Source organism: Lepidochelys kempii, chromosome 2 (assembly GCF_965140265.1).
Source record: "Lepidochelys kempii isolate rLepKem1 chromosome 2, rLepKem1.hap2, whole genome shotgun sequence".
NCBI classification, from domain to species: Eukaryota; Metazoa; Chordata; order Testudines; family Cheloniidae; genus Lepidochelys; species Lepidochelys kempii.
The window spans coordinates 49,661,680-49,682,604 of record NC_133257.1 but is presented as its reverse complement, the minus strand read 5'-3'; the positions used below and the strand labels follow the sequence as shown (position 1 = coordinate 49,682,604).

General features: G+C 43.1%; 1 protein-coding gene across 1 annotated transcript in view; it reads left to right on the top strand.

The window, feature by feature from the left end:
• The first annotated feature begins 1,514 nt into the window (after nt 1-1,514).
• E2F5 (E2F transcription factor 5) overlaps nt 1,515-20,925 on the top strand; it is a 27,449-nt gene continuing 8,038 nt past the window's right edge. The window contains exons 1-4 of the mRNA XM_073330661.1: nt 1,515-1,768; nt 15,111-15,220; nt 16,097-16,260; nt 19,891-19,932. Coding sequence (XP_073186762.1) covers nt 1,586-1,768; nt 15,111-15,220; nt 16,097-16,260; nt 19,891-19,932 — 499 coding nt within the window. The 5' untranslated portion in view covers nt 1,515-1,585. The remainder of the gene's footprint in view (nt 1,769-15,110; nt 15,221-16,096; nt 16,261-19,890; nt 19,933-20,925) is intronic.

Genomic DNA, 20,925 nt, shown 5'->3' with positions numbered 1-20,925 from the left:
TGCATGCTGTTAGCAAGCACTATGCACTTCCTACACATTTATAACTACTGAAGCTATTAATTATGCAGTGCTTGCTTTACTGTTATACATACAACTGGGTGTTTTCTTAAACCTATGAGTTGGGTGGTGCTGTACATTTGAGTGATCTAAGTACTGCAATGCATTCTGCAGTATGTGTTGTGAAAGAATAAAGAAGTGGCTCAGAACCGGATTGATTATGGTTTGTTTCACATGGCACTGCTACACAGCCCCATTGTACCCTTTGCCTGCATGCCCCCTACAATCTGTTTGAGATGTCCACATTTCTACGGCTGGTCCACAGTTGTGTGTGCACAGCCTCTTCTCCACACAGGGCCAGGAGACCTAATACCACCTGTCTACTCCACGCAGGAGTGCATTCCCTGGATGGAGCTGGCATGGTCAATTACACCAAGGAGAGAGAGATGCTAAGCATTCTTGCAAAGCTGGACAAACAGAAAAAAGCATTTAAAAATACGAGTGTTTTTAAGGGGGAGGTAGGCATGGCTTTGGTCTGCGTGACCCTGGGCACCACAGTCCACAACTATGACCAGAGGGGTAAGCTGCTAGCTGACTGGTAGGGTGGACAGTATCTACATTTGCAGTTTTCAGAGTAGCAGTGGCGTTAGTCTGTATCCACAAAAAGAAAAGGAGTACTTGTGGCACCTGAGGTCAGCCACAGCTTCATGCCGTTGGGGGAGGTGGTTTCACTGCGCGCCTACCTAGGCTGGAGTCAAATCTGAATGTTTTGGGGGGCAGGTACCGTAGGCAGGGCTCGGCTGTGCCTTCCCAAACAGCCCAGCATCGCGGCCCACGCTCCGCCCCCAGGCTCGGCCCCCTCCCGCGGTTCCCAGTGCTCTGCCTTGGCTTGGCGGGAGGGGACAGTGCTGGTGTCCCGGCTTCCGCACCCGGGCTTTCACTCGCCGACTGCGGTGAGAAAAATCACACCCAACGGAGGAACGCTGGGTGCAGGCCCCTGGGCTGCCCCACGCTGGGCGGGGCTGAGCAACAACCCCAGGCGGAGGAGGGGCGTGGGGGGGGAGGGGGTGCTGGGTGAGTTCAAACGAGACGTTCACGCTCTCGCTCCCCACCAGCGGTGCTGCGAGGAGCGCTGCGGCTTGAAGAAAGACTAACAAGCACCAAATACACGGTTTCCATCAGCAGCACCCGCCCTGTAAACACTGTTCCGGCCCCGGCCCCGCCCGCGGGGAGCCCTGCCCCTGCCTACGCCGGAGGCCCGCCGGTGGCGGCGGCGGGACAACCCCCGCGGCCCCATCCCTGCGCGCTGGCGGGCCGGGGGCTGCTCGCTCACGCTCCGCGGCCAGAGCGCTCCTGGGAGCTGCCTTCCCTCCCCGCCCTTCCGTGGGGCGCCCGGAGCCCCGCCCCCAACAGCCCGTCTCCAAGCAACAGCGGTGGGTAGCGTCACTTCCTCGCACGGTCTCACCCCCCCCCTCCCCCCCGGCCCTGGGGCTCCTGCAGGGCTCGGATTGTTGTGGCCGGGGCCTCCCGGGACACGTGGTGCCGCAGCCGCCGGGGACGCCCCGCTCGCTGGAGGGCGGGCAGCAGCATGGCCGCTCTGGCCGAGGCGGTGAGCAGCAGCAGCAGCAGCAGCAGCGCGGGGGCCCCGGCGGCAGGCGGCGGCGGCGGCAGCGGCAGCAGCAGCCGGCACGAGAAGAGCCTGGGGCTCCTCACCACCAAGTTCGTGTCGCTGCTGCAGGAGGCCAAGGACGGCGTGCTGGACCTGAAAGCGGTGGGTGCGCGGGGCAGGGCCGGGTCTGCCTGGCAGGGGGCGGTCGGTCGGATCTGGAGGGAAGCCGCTGAGGGGTTGCGGTCTGCATGGGGGTTCCTGGGCTAGGCTGGGATCTGGAAGGGGCTGATGGAGTGAGTGTGAGTGGGGGGTGGGGTGTTCTCCATGTGAACGCGAGGGGCTGACCTGCCCGGGGGCCCTGAGGAGAGTGGCGGGGGGGGAGGGGTGAAGGGGCTGAGGAGGGGGTGTCCAGACCTGTGTAGCGTGCGGGGGAGTGTGTGTGTGACTCTGACGGAGTGGTTGCTTGTCCCTGCCTAGGTGGGCCCACCTGTAAGGAGGAGTATCTTTCGGGGAGGACCCTGTTTGTGAGAGGGGTCTCCCTGTGTGTGGTGGATCTGGGTGGTCTTTGCAGTGGAGGTGGCCCAGTGGTGGGGTGGATGTGGAGCTGAACGTCATTGGAGGGTGTAATGTGTTTTGGGATGGGGAGTCTGGAGTTAGTCTCTGTGTAGGGGGTTGAATATGGGAAAAGGCATGGGGGTCTCTGGAACTGAAAGTGGTGTGTGTTTGAATAGACAGGCTTCTTTCTCATGCGCTATTTCCCATAGTTCTATACAAACTATAACTTTCCCCTATTGACTTTCCAGAGAGAAACTAAAAGCTGTATTAAGACTCCTTTCTCAATCAAAGTGCGAAAAGGTTGCAGTTGGCAGGGACTGGAACACAAGCAGGATCCTCTCCCAAGGGAGAGTGGAGTCCTGTCAGAGCAAGTGTTTTCTTCCTTTCCAGTTCCCCTGCAGTGTAATGGGGCTGGCTTGTAAGTTGGTAGGATCTGTGGAGCCCCAACAGGTGGCATGAATCAGCTGTGACCGAGGCCAGCCCAGGTTGCAAAAGAGAACCTTTTCTGTCTGAGAACCAAGCAGAGAGTAAAAACGCCTTTATTAGTGTATCTGTGTCTGGAGGCAGAGAGGACTAGGGGCTGAACAGGGTTGGGGGAGGAGTGAGGCAAGGGTTGGAGGTGGTCTGGGGGCAGACGGGGCTGGAAGTGTGGTATTCCTTCCCTGACCCCAGTGGGGGCTGGGCCCAACCCGTGCCCCCCTGAACATTCCTCAGTGCCCTGCTAGGGGTGCAGTCATGCCCCACAGTTTGGGGACCACTGGTATAAGGCTTGTGCTGGTCTGTACTTGTAAGGCTTTCTCTGTTGCATGATTTATTTCAGGGATTGGATGGTCATTTTTTGACGAGCCAAGAGGTTTCAACTTTCCAAGAGACCAAAAGGCTCTCTTAATAGGTACAGAATGGAACAGATTGTAGGCACCTTACCCTTGGATGAGCACTCGTGGAGACAGATCTCTGCATAAGGTGTAGCCCCAACTTAGTTCAAGAGGGCATGGTGAGGCCGCCTGCCAGATCATGATGAACTGAATCTCTAGTCTCCATAATTTGGGTTGTGTTGTAGAGCTCTGGCCACTCTGGATTTATGTTTATGCATTACTAGTGCTTCTAACTTCCATTTTTAGAAAAAAGGCAGTTTGTGTATCTCATTTGTTCTGGAGTTATTTTAATGGAAGCACTTGTGAGATGGCTGAAATTTAATCAGCGAATGCAGATTATAGAATTCAGAACTTGTGTGACTTACACATATGTTCACAGAAACCTCAGAAAAGCAGTTATTGGCATCTAAAATTTCCTTGCCTGTTTTCTACCTATGACTGACAGAGATACTAGAAAATTTTGTGTAAAAGGAAGATCCTATTCTGTACATTACATCCTCCATTGGAAATTCGGGAATGTCGTGTGATACATTTTAATATTATGTTGTACTTGCAAACTCTGATTTTGCTGATAGAAAATTACTATCTTTTGGTTTTTGCATTTGCACAGAAGAAAATCAGGTGACTTCCAGCTAATTCATTTAAAAATGTATTAACTTTTTAAAAATAATATCCAAGATTACCTTAACTGAAACAGTTTAGTGAACACTTTTTCCTTCTGGTTTGCTCACATTGTGCATTTGATAACAATGCGTATTGTCACTTTCACTATCTTCCTATATAAACAGTTTTTCCCTTGTTGAAAAGACCCTTAAATGTCAATAGGGGAGCAGAAAAACAGGTAATTTTAATGAACAAAAGGACTTTTAAACAATACAAAACAAAACTTTTCAGGACGTACTATTTCAATGGAGCTCAATCAGAAACTTAAAAATATTCAGTTTCAAAGTTGATAGTATCCCTTTAACTCATTTCAGCACTTGTTCAAGCCATAAATTATGAGCAGCCCAAATTGAAGTGATTTTGAAATGGTGTGACGTAAAGTAGTTGTCTTGATACCCAATCAGATGTATCCAACTATTGCCAGAGATCTCATATTTGGAGTTTGTCAGAGATCCTTGATTTAACTGTACCACAGAGAAGTTGTATGTTGCGTGATGCTTTGCTGGTCAAGAGGTTGTGTTTGCTGAGGTCTTTTAAACTGTTTAGTGTTTGAAGTAGGGTGACCAGACAACAAGTGTGAAAAATCAGGACACGGGGTGGGCGGGTAATAGAAACAGATATAAGAAAAAGACCCCAGAATCGGGACTGTCCCTATAAAATCAGGACGTCTTGTCACCCTAGTTTGAAGTGACTTGGAGACTACTTATTGAAGAAAATCTTCACAGAAGGAAGAAGCAGGATGTTCAGACATCAAATCTTGATTCCACTGAAGTCAGTAACAGAATTTTAGTGGAAGCAGGATTTATCCCTACAGCCAGGTGGACACTCAAGAACTATTGAAGATGGAAAATTCGTATTACCTACAGATGAATCTCTTGAAAAAGGATGGATAATTTTGCCCAAACTGTCCTAATTACATAATTTATTTGCTATGTTGTTGTTGCCATGTTGGCTCCAGGATATTAGAGAGACAAGGTCAGTGAGGTAATATCTTCTATTGGACCAACTTCTGTTGGTGAAAGAGACAAGCTTTCAAGCTATGAGGAGCTCTCCTTCAGGATCTTTCACCAACAGAAATTGGTCCAATAAAAAATATTACCTTACCCACCTTTTCTCTAATTAGGAAATAACATGTACAATGAAAATTAATTTTTGCCAATTGACTGAGATCTCATGTACTGTTTTTAGTGCAAAATACAGTAGAGGTTAGCTAGAAAATTTTGTGCTCCCATATAATTAATGATAAACATCAACTGTTCTTTTTGGAGTTTTATGGTGGAGAAAATGTACTTTTTCTTAGTGTTTAGTATTGTGCATCAGCATTAGATTAGAAATGCTAATGACTAAAGTGCTGGGTCTGACTTGAAAATGAAACTTTTCAAGGGAAGCTTGGAGGGTAGCCGGAAGATATTAGGACTGTCCCAGATTGTACCACAGACTTCCTATGTGATACTGGACAAGTCAGTAAGCCTTTTTGTGCTTTAACTTTTTCGTCTGTAAAATAAGCATAGAACATCCCTGCCTTAGGGGCTGCTGTGAAGTTTACTTTATTATCTGTCATGAACTTTGATATCCTCTGAGACAGTTTGAGAAGTGGAAAGTATAAAAGTCAGTAATGATGGTTCCAAAGATGATGGAGCAAAAGGAGATTTGTTTTGAACACTAATATATTTACATTATGGCCCATAATGGCTCCCAAAAGTATTAGGGTTAATTTATTTAGTATTTCTAACTCTCATCACCATAGTATCTAAGGGTTTGTCTACATGTTAAAGTTATTCTGGAATAAGGTAGATTATGAATTTAAAGCAGAATAACTATTTTGGCATAACTCCATGTGTGGACACTCTTATTCCTGAATAACTGTGTCCACACATGGAATTCTTCCACAGTAGATATCCTGAATAACTCGATGTATACACAAGTCCTGAGTTGTCTGTCTGTTGTCCACTTTTTCATGTTGTCTCTTTCAGGGTCATGGTAGTATAGTAGTAGTGATGATTGATATTTAAAGTTTTGTCTGTTTTTACCCAGAAAAACAAAGAAAATTTGAGTGAAGAATGAAAATTAAGGCTCGGGTTTAAATCTTACTACTACTTTCACCATCGTGGCAGGTTTTCTAGGTTTAAGTCAGAAACTGTTTTCTTACACATTTTGTTTGCTGAGCTGTTAAGTATGAGTAGAAGATAGTAGTAAACTTTATTAAAGCACAGTCTGTGCTAAATAAATGTTTAGTACTTTCATGACCAATCAAACTGAACATCTGTTTACCCCAGTATCTGCTGTAAAGCAGTTATACATGTCTCTATTAAGAAAAGTAGAAACCAAGTTGCATACCATAGCTACATTTTCAGGGAGTTACAGAATTTCTGTAGGCAGGTGGCTCATGAATTTTAGTTCCAGTAGCAGGTATCTTTATAAGGCCAGGGGTTCCACATCTTAGAGAGACATTGTTTTGTGAGCCGCCTATCCTCCCATTCAAAATCACTTACCATTTCAGTAACTCTTCTGTGACAACTATACCAGTTGTTTATATGGAAAATAATACTTAGAAGGCATTAAATAAATGTGTTTTTAGCTTCCTGATTTAGCAGCAGAATATGAAGAGGAAGAGGAGCTGGCTCTCTACCCGTAGTCCACTAGCAGGACTTGAAAAGCTTGAAAATCACAGTTAAACTGGCTGTGGGATTATGATTTGGGCATGTGATACTGCACAGTTGTTGTCTTGTCATTCTTTTTCCTTCTCCCACCCCCATTAGGTTCTGGTGCACTATCCCATAAGTGATCACTAGGAGCAGTTCTCTCTTTAGATGGCTCTGAATGCCTGTCATTGGCAATAGTTCTAGCATTAGACACATACCTTGTTAACATTTAGAGGTAGATGGACTGTGGGGGGAGAACTGGGAGCTTGTCTACACTTCAAAATTAATTTGGATTAAAGGAGGGTGCGAATTTAAAATGCAACAGTTATTTTTCAGTCATTTCATGTGTGGACATTCTTATTCCAGAATAATGTCCATCCCCATCTGTGATGTTATCTTGGAATAACTGTGTGAGTAGACAAGCCTGGTCAAGGAGATGAAATAAAATTATCAGTGAAGAAGTGAGAAGGGAAGAAAGATGAGGAGGGAAAGGAGGTTCCAAAACAAAAAAATCCCACTGGAAAAGTAGAAACAAGAAAAGAGAGACTAAATTAATCACACCGGAAATGGTTCCTCGTGGCAGTCAGGTAAAAAGCAATGCTTGCAGAAATGCAAGTGCACACATTGTGTGCTACAGCGAGCAAGAAGAGCAGAGCTGAGTTGTCTGAGGTTTATATTTTTTTAAGGGGCAGGGAAGCAGCATACTCCTTACTTCTCATAACTAGTGGTATGCTGATGCTGCCCCTGCTTTGATAAATGTGCCTGGATTCTAATTTCAACCAAATACCAATGAACTACTTTTTAAAACTTCCTTGGAAGCATAAAATGGGTCACAGTTTAAATATTCACAGAATCTGTGCATCATGCTGTGTATTTGTCTGCGAGTCACAAACCTTCGTAAGAGAAAGTCAAGTAATATTTGCCTGGGTTTATACTTATTTAAAATGGGAGGAGTTACTAGAAACAGTGACTACTGTGCAGCTATTTTCCACTAAAGATATTTTATTGAACAATTCCAAATATGAGAAATTTGGAGGGGGAGAAAGGAGAGCTGATCCCAACTAAAGTGAAATGGCCTTTTTTCTTGTAGACCAGGCCTGTTGTGAGCCACCTTGGCACATCTGGTTCCCTGTGGCAGTGCTACCAACAGTGGGAGAATTGTGGAGAAGTCTTAGGTAAAATTTTCAAAAACACCTAAGTTCCAATTTTGAAAGTGACTTAAGTGTTTAACAGCCTTTTTTGTCTTATTGAAAGTTAATAGGACTTAGACTCTTAAGGTGCTTTTGAAAGTTTTACCTCCCTGTTATTAAAACTTAGTGGAACATGGCATTTTTCATGAGTTCTGTAATTGTGTTGAAACCAGTTTTGTCCTGCCTGTAGTATCAACTAAAGGGTTTTCACAAGTTTGTGTGCTGGAGCATGATGGGGACAGTATAAACCCGTTGCTGAAAAATTTTGTCAGAAATAGGTCACTTTCCTCTTGTAGATGGGCTCTTTCTGAATCATCTGCCATATACAATTTTCAAACCCCTTTTATTTTAGAAGGGTGTATTTTTGGATGGGGGATGGGGCAATGCATTTGAGACCAGTCTGCTAGCTCAGACTAACAGTATAAAATGGATATTTTTTTTAACGAGAGGTGGTAATAAAGACCACCATTAACTCCATTCTTCTGCAAGTATGGGGATGGGTTTTAATTCAGCTATGCAGCAGAATTCTTTGTTACATAAAAATGAAATTTTGTGATGCATAAATATATAAATGATTAAATATAAATCTAGAATAGACCGTTCCAGCACAGCTGTTATATTAAAAAATATGCCCTGTGTGATTTTCGTAGCATTGCCTACTATTAAAGTTGACCAACACTTCCCACTGTAAGGTCCTATTTACAATTTTAACCATTTGGGCTGAGATGTTCCATACTGAGTGTCTGGCTCAGGCTGAATTTCTTTTTGAAAATTTCAACCAAAACTGTTCATCTATTTCCAAAACTGAAGCTAGAAAAAAATATATTTTGTCCATGTTATAGAACTCTGGTGCCCTAGTGCCACCCTCCCTGCCCCCATGCTTTGGAATAGGGACTTGAAATTTGGCAGGGGGTAGCCTTTAAATCAGGAATGTCTTTTGATGTCCCCCTGAAAATCCACCCACATTTGACCAAGTTATAAGCCTTTGAAAAATTGCAGCTCATGTATGGCCAGTCATCTTACATTTTAGCAGCTAAATTCCCTGAAGATTGTGTCCACACAGGGCATCCTCCAGTCGGGGCCTGAATAGGACTTTCCCTGCAGTTACAGATCTGGGCCGCTTTGGGCCAGGTCTGGGCACTGGAACTAAAAGCAGGAAATCAGTCTCCTGCCCAGACAGTGAGCAGGAGGAATCTATCTGATGCAAACATAAAGGGAAGAAGAGCTGGGCTTGAAGGGATATACTGGGACAAGGAGGCTGGGAAATAGAGGGGGGAACTGGGCCTGCGAGCAAGGGCAGGAAGGACATTGGAACTGGCTGGGCAAGGAGATTGGATCTGGGAGCCAGTAGGTGTATGTGGTGAGAGACAGGGATTAAGAATCAAGGCCCGGGGGGAAGAAAGACAGATCTGATGAGGAGCCAGGGTGTAGGGTAAAACTGGTACTGGCTGGGTAAAGAAACTGGGGCAAGGAGCCAAGAGGATGATAGTAGGACTGGGAGCCAGTGGGGACAGGGAACATGGGTAGGTGTGGGGTGTTGGTGACTGGAAGCCAGGAGAAGGGAGAGAAACATTGGCTAAAAAGATGTGCAGAGTAGAAGTGGTACTGGATGGAGAAAGAGAGTGGGACGGAGAGTATAGAGGGGTAAGAGTAGGACTGACTGGGCAAGGAGATTGGAACTAGGATGAGAGTCCTGAGGAATGGAGATTGACTCTGGGTAGGCTAGGAGAATGGGACTGGGATAAGGAGCCTGGAGTAGGGAAGAGATAGAACTAGGACAAGGATAGGTTGAAGAGGACAGAGTAGAAGGGCTCACACACTGGGAAGAATGGGCAAAAGAGTCTGGGCCCACACTCCCCTCCAGAGCCTGGAACAAAACCTAGGATTCCTGAGTTCACCATTCCTCTGCTGTCAGCAAATAGGAGTGAAACCCTTTGGCAAAGTGTCTCCTCCCCCCTAGCTTAGAAGGTGACAACTTATTACTTCTGTCAGTTACTCTGTCAGCTCAAGTGACAAAGGTGTAAAGGTTCCAACCCAGCTGATGACCTATGTGGGTCTCAATAAGATGCCACATGATAAAATTTGTTTTTTTCAGTTTGCTTATTTAAAAATCCTAGGAAATTACCCAAAAACTAAATTAAAGGACTATTATTAAGTTTGCCTGTTTAACCTTAACTCACCTTCTTGTGGCTATTATTAGTGAAAAGTCTTTGATTATATGATCATGTACCATTTTGTCCACAGGGATCTCTGCCTCCATCAGTGCACAGGCTGGACCTCCTCTGGGTATCATTCAGAGTTGTGTAGTGAAGGAAACTGTTGTCTGTAGGACCCCTGCTTTATTTGGTGTGGAAGTTGGAAGGTGTGTTGTGAATGAGGCAAGGGATTTCAGGAGTGATAGGATGGTCCCATGGTTAAGGCAGCTGAACACTGCCTTGGAGAATTGGATTCTAGCCCTCCCTCTGCCATTGAGTTCATATGTGATGCTAGTTGAGTCACCTAAACCATGCTTTTCACAGGTGGTTGCTAATTGTGTGTTCCTCATTTTCTGGTTTCCTGACATGAGACCCTGGGGTCTGATCTGCAGAAGAGCTGAGCACACACAGCTGCAACTGAAGTCAATGGGAACTGTGCTTTGAACCTAGAAAGTGCTATATACTGCTAAGTACTCTGAAAAATCAGTCTTAGATGTGTTAAATTTAGCACCCAAAATTAGTGGCTGCTTTTGACCTTAATCTCATTAGGTATGTCTACACTGCAATTTGAGAGGTATAATTGCAGCATATGTGTACATACCTGAGCTAATTTTCATCTAGCTACATCAAAGCTAGCTTGAGTAATAATAGAAGCGGAGACTCAGCAGTGGTCACTAGAGTATGTACCCAGGGTCCTGGCTGGGCAGAGCTAGTGGGTGAAGTTGCCTATGCTTTGGTATGTCTGCAGGTGCTGCAATCACACCATCTGATTGTAGTAAAAAGAAAAGGAGTACTTGTGGCACCTTAGAGACTAACTGATTGTAGTGTAGACATACTTTCTGTGCCTCAGGTCCTCATCTGTAAATAGAGATAATACCCCCTTCCCCCATGCACCAACACCCCCACTTTACAAGGAGTTGTAAACATTAATTAAATAATATTGATAAATTGGAGAGGGTTCAGAGAAGAGCTGTGAGATGCTTTAAGGTTTAGAAAATGTGTTTTATAGCAATAGGCTCAATGAGCTTAATCAGTTTAGCTTAACGGAGAGAGAAGCTTAAGGGGTGACTTGATTACAGTCTATAAGTACCTACATGGGGAACATATTTAATTATGGGCTCTTCAGTTTAGCAGAGAAAGGTGTAACAGGATCCAATGGCTGGAAGCTGAAGCTTAACAAATTCAGACTGGAAATAAGTCTGAAATCTTTAACGTTGAGAGTGATTAACCATTGGGACAACTTACCAAAGAGTTGTGGTGGATCCTCCGTCGCTGACAACTTTTAAATCAAGAGTGGATGTTTTTCTAAAAGATCTGCTCTAGGAATGTTGTGGGGAAGTTCTGTAGCCTCTGTTACACAGGAGTTCAGACTAGATGGTCACAATGGTCCCTTCTGGCCTTGGAATCTATGAAGCAGTCAAATATTATAATGATGAATGCCATAGAAAAACCTATGAGGAAATTAATTCTGGCTTTAGAGCAGGGTTTGAATATTGTGCAGTAAATAAGGCATAGGGCACACATTAAACAACAAGGAGAAAACAGAATATTGAATAGCTGCTCATTAAGTGAGCACAGTCCATCCTCTGCACTGAATGAGTCAGAGGTCCTGTGAAAAAATAGTGTATGATCATATAAGTAAGGATGGCCGTGAAAAAAGCTAATGCGGTCTTGGGATGCATCAGGCAAGGTATTTCCAGTAGAGATAAGGATGTGTTAGTACCGTTATACAAGGCACTAGTGAGACCTCATCTGGAATATTGTGTGCAGTTCTGCTCTCCCATGTTTAAGAAGGATGAATTCAAACAAACAGGTACAGAGAAGGGCTACTAGGATGATCCGAGGAATGGAAAACCTGTCTTATGAAAGGAGACTCAAAGAGCTTGGCTTGTTTAGCCTAACCAAAAGAAGGCTGAGGGGAGAATTGATTGCTCTCTATAAATATATCAGAGGGATAAATACCAGGGAGAGGGAGGAATTATTTAAGATCAGTACCAATGTGGACACAAGAACAAATGGATATAAACTGGCCATCGGGAAGTTTAGTGTTGAAATTAGATGAAGGTTTTTAACCATCAAAGGAGTGAAGTTTTGGAACAGACTTCCAAGGGGAGCAGTGGGGGCAAAGACATATCTGGCTTCAAGGCTAAGCTTGATAAACTTATGGAGGGGGATGGTATGATGGGATAGCCTAATTTTGGCAATTAATTGATCTTTGACTATTAGCCATAAATATGCCTAATGGCCTGTGATGGGATATTAGATGGGGTGGGATCTGAGTTACTACAGAGAATTCTTTCCTGGGTGTCTGGCTGGTGAGTCTTGCCCACATGCTCAGGGTTTAGCTGATCGCCATGTTTGGGGTCGGGAGGAAATTTTCCTCCAGAGCAGATTGGCAGAGGTCCTGGGGGTTTTTCACCTTCCTCTGCAGCGTTGGGCACGGGTCACTTGCTGGAGCATTCTCTGCACCTTGAAGTCTTTAAACCACAATTTGAGGACTTCAGTAGCTCAGACATAATTAGGTTAGGGCAGGGATCTCAAACACAAGTTACCAGGAGGGCCACATGAAGACTAATACATTGGCCCGAGGGCCGCATCACTGACACCCTTGCTGCCCCTGGCCCCACCCCCACTCCACCTCTTCCATGAGGCCCCGCCCCTGCCCCACCTTTTAAAATGAGATTCTTTCTACCTATCTTTGCTGGATTTCCAGGTAGAAGTTAAGCTTACTAAGCCTTTTGAAAAAGGTTGGGGATAATTCTGGAGACGTAATCAACATTTCTGTTCTCTAGTGAAACATTTCAATTGTCCAAAGCCATGAGCTATTGCTAAGTGTGTAATGGCTTCAACATTTGTCCATTAAGTTGCTGTGCTATGTTTCTATCTCATTTCTTTCTATGTGTTTAGATAGCTTTAGTATGGAACACGCTATATAAAAGCAAAATCACTTCTACTCCCAATTCTAATTGTGTATTACATTCTTAATACAAGGGTCTGTATTAAAGGCATTCTTAATTATAAAGTTGCTACACTCTGTTATGTCTCATGATTTCTACATTTCTAATGGAACACATGAAGAGTCAATCTGCTTTGTCGCTCTATAAGTGTTTCCTCAGTGATTTGGAGAGAAGGTCCAATGGTGGGATCCAGAAATATATTAACAGAAGGTAGCTGCTCCATTTTATATCACACAAGATACACTGAAAATCCTTTGGCTAGACTACCCCTGGTTATTGAGGCTTTAACTACTCCGTGATGTGTGGTTCTAAGGTGAACATGAGTTAATCCATCATAGAACTGGATTAGTTTTTCAAAGTCACCAGAGGAGGTAGACTTCTTTCTAGCCTCCTCTACTCTGAGGGTTTATTTGGTTATTGTTGCAGAGAGATACTGCCCTCCTCCTTCCATATTCTCATTCTCCACCTTCCAAAAAGAAATTTTCAGACTTTTTTATGGGGGTGGAGGGAAGGAGAGGGATTGGTTATTTAATATTTGGGACATGCACAGCACCTTTGTACTCTTTCCTGCATGGCATATACCCAGCTGGCCACGGAATAACTGGCCCCTATGTTGAGGTAACTGGCGGTTTCTCTGAGCATGGACTGTAGAGCCCTGCGTGCCATTTTTGTATGGAGTTTGGCTGGACTTAGCCAGGGACTCTGATCTTGAAGGACAGTGGTGCAGAATGTGCAAGGCCTGTGGTTTGTGTTTTGTTTAATGTTTCTCACGAATTTATCAGTGTTTGTTACAAAAATTTAAAAAATGGGTGAAAACCGATACAAAAAAATCAGTCAGTTGTTTTTTAGGTAAATATTAGCAGTTAATATTGTGGGATGGAAGGAAAGAAGAAGCAACCAATAGAAAGATAATAGTAGTGAAAGTAAAAGCAGTTTAATGCTGGTTCATTTCATTAGCTGTATATTAACTGTGCATACACACACGCATTCATGTACATGTGCGTATCTTCCACTACGTTGACTTACTTTAACAGACAGCCTTGCATTTACAGTCAGACTATTTTATTATTAACATAAGAAAATCCAGTCCATTAGGTAGATGTGTTTAACATAATCAGTACTTTTCATGTACTTAAGTTGTCCAAAATTTGGGTTAATATCTGTAAAACCTGAATAATAGCTTTTGTAAGAACTGGGAATTGTTTTTTATTAAAAATTGGTAAAAACTGAAAACTGAGGGCCTTAAAAATGTATAATTGGACATCTGTGAGTGTTGAATAGTGAACCCTTTCCCTTCAGAATTATGACTAGAGCAGTGTTTCTCAATCTTTTTGAGTTCAGGACCATTTGTAAACTTTGATGATTTGTTGCAACCCAGAGGCCGCCCTCCTCCAGGGGGCAGGGGGATGTCGGACAGGGACAGAGGAGCTCAGAGCTAAGATTCCAGATGCTCCAGCCAGATGTGAATAGCTGGAACCCCAGCAACTGGGGATGGGGGGGTGAGCCAAGATAATCCCCCCAAAACACACTGTCCCCGCATATGGCCCATGTCAGAGGTGGAGGAGAACCTGGGGAAGGAATTTTGTGGGAGGGGGCAGAGGGATATGGGGTATTGGGGGGGGGAGAAGGATATGGGGTCAAAGCAGTGTGGGGGAGGGGCAGTGAGCCTATAGTGCCCCCAAAAACATAGCCGCACGCATTACCCGTAGGCAGCAGAGGGTCAAGGGGTAGGGGGAATTTGAGGTCCTGGCGGTAAAGTGGGGGGAATGGAGGAAGAAATTAGTTGGGGTATAGGTAGCATGACAGAGGGGAAGTCACCTGGCTGAGTGAGAGGGGTATATTGGGTGGGGGCAAGCTTCGTGGGGAGGACAGGAGTGGAAGATGGGGTGCTGCTCAGTTGCAGAGCAGGATGCACTTTGGGAGGCCAGTACTTATTGGAGAACACGACATCAACTGTTCCCTCTCGGCTCCTGTCCTTGTAGGCGGCGGGGCTTGGCTCCCTGCTCTGGGTGTTACATACACCAGTGTCAAAGTACTGCTCAGGTTTAGCATGGCCACCCTGCTGGGGGGAGGGGAGGGGAGTGGGAATTTGTGTGAGTGACATTGTGGCCTGGCTCATGGGGTCATAGCGCCCAGCTTGCCCACCGTTGTCATTACGGAAGAGTTGCTAGGCCAAACCTAAGCGGTACTGCAACCCTGTGTACCAGGTCACAACACAGGGAGCAAGGAGCCAAGCCTAGCCAGCCCTGCAACTCTTTGAAGTGTTCTGGCGACCCAGTTTAAGGTCGTGACCTGTAGGTTGTGAAACCAGGGACCTAGAGTCTGTAGCACTCAGGAAGCTTGCTGAGCTTCAGGTGAGCAGCCTAATGGGCCAGCCTTTTGCCTTGGTGTGCAGATTGCTGACACTTATCTCTGTTCTTTTAACAGGCTGCTGATACTCTTGCTGTGAGACAAAAAAGAAGAATCTATGACATCACCAATGTTTTGGAAGGCATAGATTTAATTGAGAAAAAGTCAAAAAACAGCATCCAATGGAAGTAAGAAGTGTCAATTCTGCAAGTTTTCACATTCTCAAGGGGGGAAAAGTTGGCCTAATTCCTTTTTCCTTGGCTATATTCAACAATAATTAAAATTCATTTTGTAATCAGTGGTAGCCTATGTAGAATATGTCAGTGGTCTCAATCCAATTCCTAATGACCAGGTGTCCTCTCTGCAGTTGGCATCCTTGCTTTCAGAGAGGCCAAGAACTGAATGGTGCTAGAGACTGAAGTACTCTGAACTGTGAAATCTGAGGTTTTCAGCATATTTGAGGGGCAATTTAGCATTGCTGTTTTTCATATTGTACTGTGTCTAGATTGACAGTCCTGAAAAGTGAATCTGGCCATTTTCATGGGCACTAAAATTTATATAACATAACTTTATAACTTGCTACTCAAAAGAAATAAATCTTTGAACTTCAAGAAGAGTTTGGGCAGGGATTGGAGATGTGGCTCTGATGTGTGTGGTAGAGTTGAACAGAGCAGCGCTAAGGACCAGGCAGGCAGTGTGCTAGCCTAAGATTCGGCCTATAAGAAAACATGTTCCATTCTTCCATCGCTCATGTGAGGAGCTAACTAGGGGGAATTGAGCTGGGTACACAGTCCTGACACAGAAAACACCACCTGCCTTGAAAATGGAAATCAGTGACGGGAATCCTAATGTTGGCCCCACATTTAAAACATTTTTCAATATTTTTATACTTAAAAAAGAAAAGCAGGGAATTTACTACCTCTTAGTATTTCATAATATAATTAATATGGTGGGCTTAAAAAAAAAAAAAGCAATACCCATGCTTCAAACTCTCTCTCTCTGTAGTTTTTTTACATTATCATTGCACATATTGTGACTGCATAAAATATTGTACCTTCTAAAAGAGGTGTAGGTGCTGGCTGCAATACGAAAGAAGTCATAGACAGACTGAGGTATCTTGAAGCAGAAATTGAAGATTTGGAACTAAAAGAAAAAGAGCTGGATCAGCAAAAATTATGGCTGCAGCAAAGCATCAAAAATGTTATGGATGACTCCACAAACAACCAATATCCTTTGAGACGTACATTGTGTGCATTCGTGAAATAGAATTAAAGAAGCACCAGTCATATATTAAAAGGTTGGTCACATAATATGACCTGCTCTAGAAGTGAGAAGATACTTGAACTAGGTGACCAAGGGGGGTTTACTAACTCTAGAAAAAATGGAATTGGTCTCAAGCATTTTTCCGTTAAAATATGATTTTCAATTTTCTTTTGCACTGGTAGCGAAATTAACTCGCCTTGTGAAGCAAGTGCTATGAGACAATAGCGAGATCCATTAGGCTGTGGAATACACAGTGAGATCTAAAGGAGTAGAAGAAAGTTTGCTTGTGGCATTTTAAAACCAAGCTAGACAAAGTGCTGGAAGATATACTGTAGGGAACAATCTTGTATTAGCAGAAAGAGGCACTGGATGGTCTAATACAGTGGTTTTCAACCTGTGATCCCTGGATCCTTGGGGGTCCACAGACTATAGCTAAGATTTCCAAAGGGATCCCACCTTCATTCAAAATTTTTTAGGGGTCTACAGATGAAAAAAGGTTGAAAACCACTGGTTTAATAGGTCTTTTCAAGTTTTGACCTCTGTGGTTGTATCAATGGTAATCTGGAAATAATCCATCAGAAATTTACACAGTGGTAATTTTTTAATGCAGAAAATCCAGACTTTAAGCTTTAACTGAAATTAATTGCTTTCGTGGTTTTGTTAGATTTAGGATACTCCTGGATACTCTTCTTTGGTCGTTCATAGGATAGGTTATCTAAATCTTTTGAAAAGATACATGAGTTGATAAACTCCTCAGGCTTGTTGAAACTGGAACTGAAATTATCCTGTGTGTAAACAGGTAATAAGTATATTGTTTAAACTATGTTTGCTCATTACTTTGTAACCACATTTAGCATTTTTAGGGCTAGTCTACACTGGCAGTGGTAAAGTGCTGCTGTGGCAGTGCTTTAACGTGGCTTGTGTAATCGTGGCAGAGTGCTGGGAGAGAGCTCTCTCAGCACTCTAAAAGAGCCCGCCTCCGCAGGGGCGTAGCTACCAGAGCTGGGAGTGTGGCTACCAGCACTGGTGCACTGTCTACACTGGTGCTTTATGGTGCTGAAACTTGCTGCACTCGGGGCGGGGTGTGTGTGCGTGTGCGTGTGTTTTCACATCCCTGAGGGAGAAAGTTGCAGTGCTGTAAAGTGCCGGTGTAGACAAGCCCTTAGAGGATGTTGAACAAAATAGGTTCTTAGAGACTTTGGAGAGGGAAAAATGCACTCTTATCTATAAAATGAAAAGGAGGACTTGTGGCACCTTAGACACTAGCAAATGTATTTGAGCATAAGCTTTCGTGAAGTGAGCTGTAGTTCACGAAAGCTTATGCTTATGCTCAAATAAATTTGTTAATCTCTAAAGTGCCACAAGTCCTCCTTTTCTTTTTGCAGATACAGACTAACACAGCTGCTACTGTGAAACCTGTCTTATCTATAAGTAGTTCTAAAGCACTTAACACTGTATTATGATTGTTCAATAGAAACCGCTCCAATCAAATCAGTGATTTTTATCACGTCAGGGCCTGCTTAAATGGACAGATCATTAACCTGATAGACTACAGCTGTTCTGAAGTGAATCCAATCAATACAGATGACATAACAGGTAAGGTCCCTAATCAGCAAAGCAATTAAATGTGTTTAAGTGCTATGCTGAATTAAGGCCCAAATGAGCAGTGAAATTTTAAATTTCCCATGGAATAATTAAATTTCCCACAGCTGCGCTTTACCATTGCCAGTGTAGACTAGCATGTGCAACTATCCATTTTTAAATGAATTATCGATTGTGAAGGCACAGTTTGGTCCAGTTTCGCAAAGCTCTGAGTGGAGTCAGTTTGCTGAGAGTGCTGGGAATGGAGTGGGATTAGGCACCCCAAGCCACCAGAGAAGGTCTAATAGTGAGTAGTGTACCAAACCTCGTTAACAAAATAATTTAGTAATTGGGATATAATTAAATATCTAAAACAATGTAAGGCTAAATTTTGTCTTGTGTGATACTGCAAGCTGAATACCTAGTAAGCAAAACAAAACCCAGAGTGCCTGGCCTCTACTTCTAAACGCTACAGATAAAATGACTTTCAGAAAACAGCTTTTACATTTGAAAAAGGGTAGATTTGAAATGAAAACTACAGTGATTAGTTATAACCTAGTTGAAACGTTGACTAAGAACGTATTGCATGAAACTTCAAAACAGTTGATATAAATTATGGCACTGTCTCTGTAGCTCCAAATGGTCTCTCAGGGAAGTCCAGTCCTAAAAAAACCACCATGTGCAGTACTCAGTTTGAAATAATTATTAGTTGAATGTGGTGGGATTACAGGATTAAACCCAAAATGTTATTTTCCAGGAGGAGTTTTGACTAGGACCCATTTAAAAGTGGAAGGGAAAGCAGGTGGTTTCAAAGTTGTTGTAAGTGTATGAGGATATGGGTATATACACAATTTTTTAAAATAGAACTTGTTTTACACCTTTGGAAGCCCTGCCATGCCCTTGCATTAAGATATATTCAGAGCTCTCTGTCCTGCTTCTCAACATCAACAGGTTCCTATTTGGTGGTTTAAATTTTTTAAATTACATTTTAGTGGCTTACATTTGTTACAAAATAATTTATATGTTAATGGTGGCAGAGTTAGCAACTATCATTTGACTGCACCAAATTCCATCAGACAAAATCATTAAAACTAAATCATTTTGGTTCTAAATTATTTAGAAGAAAAACTTACATAACGTGGATCTGGGAACCAGTATTCTCTCTCTTGATAATGACAATGTCTTGGTTTTGCTGTAGTTTTTACACAGAAACAGTAAAACATCTCATAGCTTTCTGTTCTGTTGACTTCTCTTAACTATACTCACAGCAGCCAAAGTTATTTTTTTCAGTAAAGTGAACAATACTTTTTCCAAGCTCCAGTGCTGACCTGTGTATTTTTACGGTTGACAGGTAAAACCTTCAACATAAGGATTTTTAATAGAGAAATTCCCGTAACTATGAGTTAAATCCAGGACAAACACAGGATGTTGTTTCTTTTCCAAGCCACTTGCCTCGACTATTCTGTAGGCTGCATTTAGTTTTTTGATGGGTATGTTGTCACTGGCAGAATTCATCCTGGATTCATCCAGAATTCGTGCTGATCCACGATAGCTTTGGACATCCTGTATCGTAGCGATATGATATTAACCAGACTTATCAGTAAAAAGGAAATGGTGATAGTATGTGTGAAATACATTTAAATAACATTTTGGAAACTTTCTAATAGTAGTCTAAGGCCAAAGCTATGCTTGAAAGGCTTTGCTGGTCTAGTTATACTGGAATGCTATATTGGCAAAGCATTTATAATGTGCACATAGGTGGTAATGACACAATTCTGCATTTGTATAGCTGCATCCACCTTAAGGGTTTTTGCCACTGTTATGTCAGTCACAGATCCCACTCTTGACCAACATTAGCTATAACAGTAAAAATGTAAAGTGTAGACCTCACTTAAACAACACACTGTAGGAACACAAACTTCTTTTGTAAATGGCACTAAATATCAACTTCACATTCCTTAGGCAAAAATCTCAGCTTCTTACTTCTTTAAAATTTCCTTGACATAAATCACATTTTCATATGTCACTCATGAAGACATCTGTAATTGCTTCAATGGTAAGTTTCTGCTAGACTGTATTTTTGTAAGATGTTTGGAGCAGGTGGTTTAACCAGGGAAGACAAGGCCATAGTGGAGAAGCTAAATTAATTCTTTGCATTAGTCTTCACTGCAAAGGATGTGAGGGAGATTCCGATATTTGAGCCATTCTTTTTAGGTGACAGATCTGAGCAACTGTTCCAGATTGAGGTGTCAGTAGAGGAGGTTTTGGAACAAAGTGATACATTAAGCAGTAATAAGTCACCAGGACCAGATGGTATTCACCCAAGAGTTCTGAAGGAACTCAGAAATGAAATTGCAGAACTACTAACTGGTATGTAGACTATCGCTTAAATCAACTTCTATACCAGATGACTGGTGGATATCTAATGTAACACCAATTTTTAAAAAAGGCTCCAGAAGTGATCCTGGCAATTACAGGCCAGTAAACCTAAATTTAGTACCCAACAAACTGGTTGAAACAATAGTAAAGAACAGAATTATCAGACACATAGGATGAACACGGTATGTTGGGGAAGAGTCAACATGGTTTTTGTAAAGGGAAATCATGCCTCACCAATGTATTAGAATTCTTTGAGGGGGTCAACAAGCATGTGGAAAGGGTGACCCAGTAAATATAGCATACTTGGACTTTCACAAAGCTTTTGACAAGGTCCTTCACCAAAGGCAAAGTAAGGAGCCATGGGGTAAGCGGGAAGGTCCTTTTGTGGATCAGTATGGTTAACAGATAGGGTAGGAATAAATAGTCAGTTTTCACAGTGAAGAAAGATAAACAGCCCAGTCTCCAGGATCTGTCCTGGGACCAGCGCTGTTCAACATATTCGTAAATGATCTGGAAAAAGGGGTAAACAGTGAGGTGGCAAAGTTTGCAGATGATAAAAATATATATATATTCAGATAGTTAAGTCCAAAGCTGACTGCAAAATGTTACAAAGGGATCTCACTAAAAGTAGGTGACTGGGCAACAAAATGGCAAATGAAATGCAAAATAA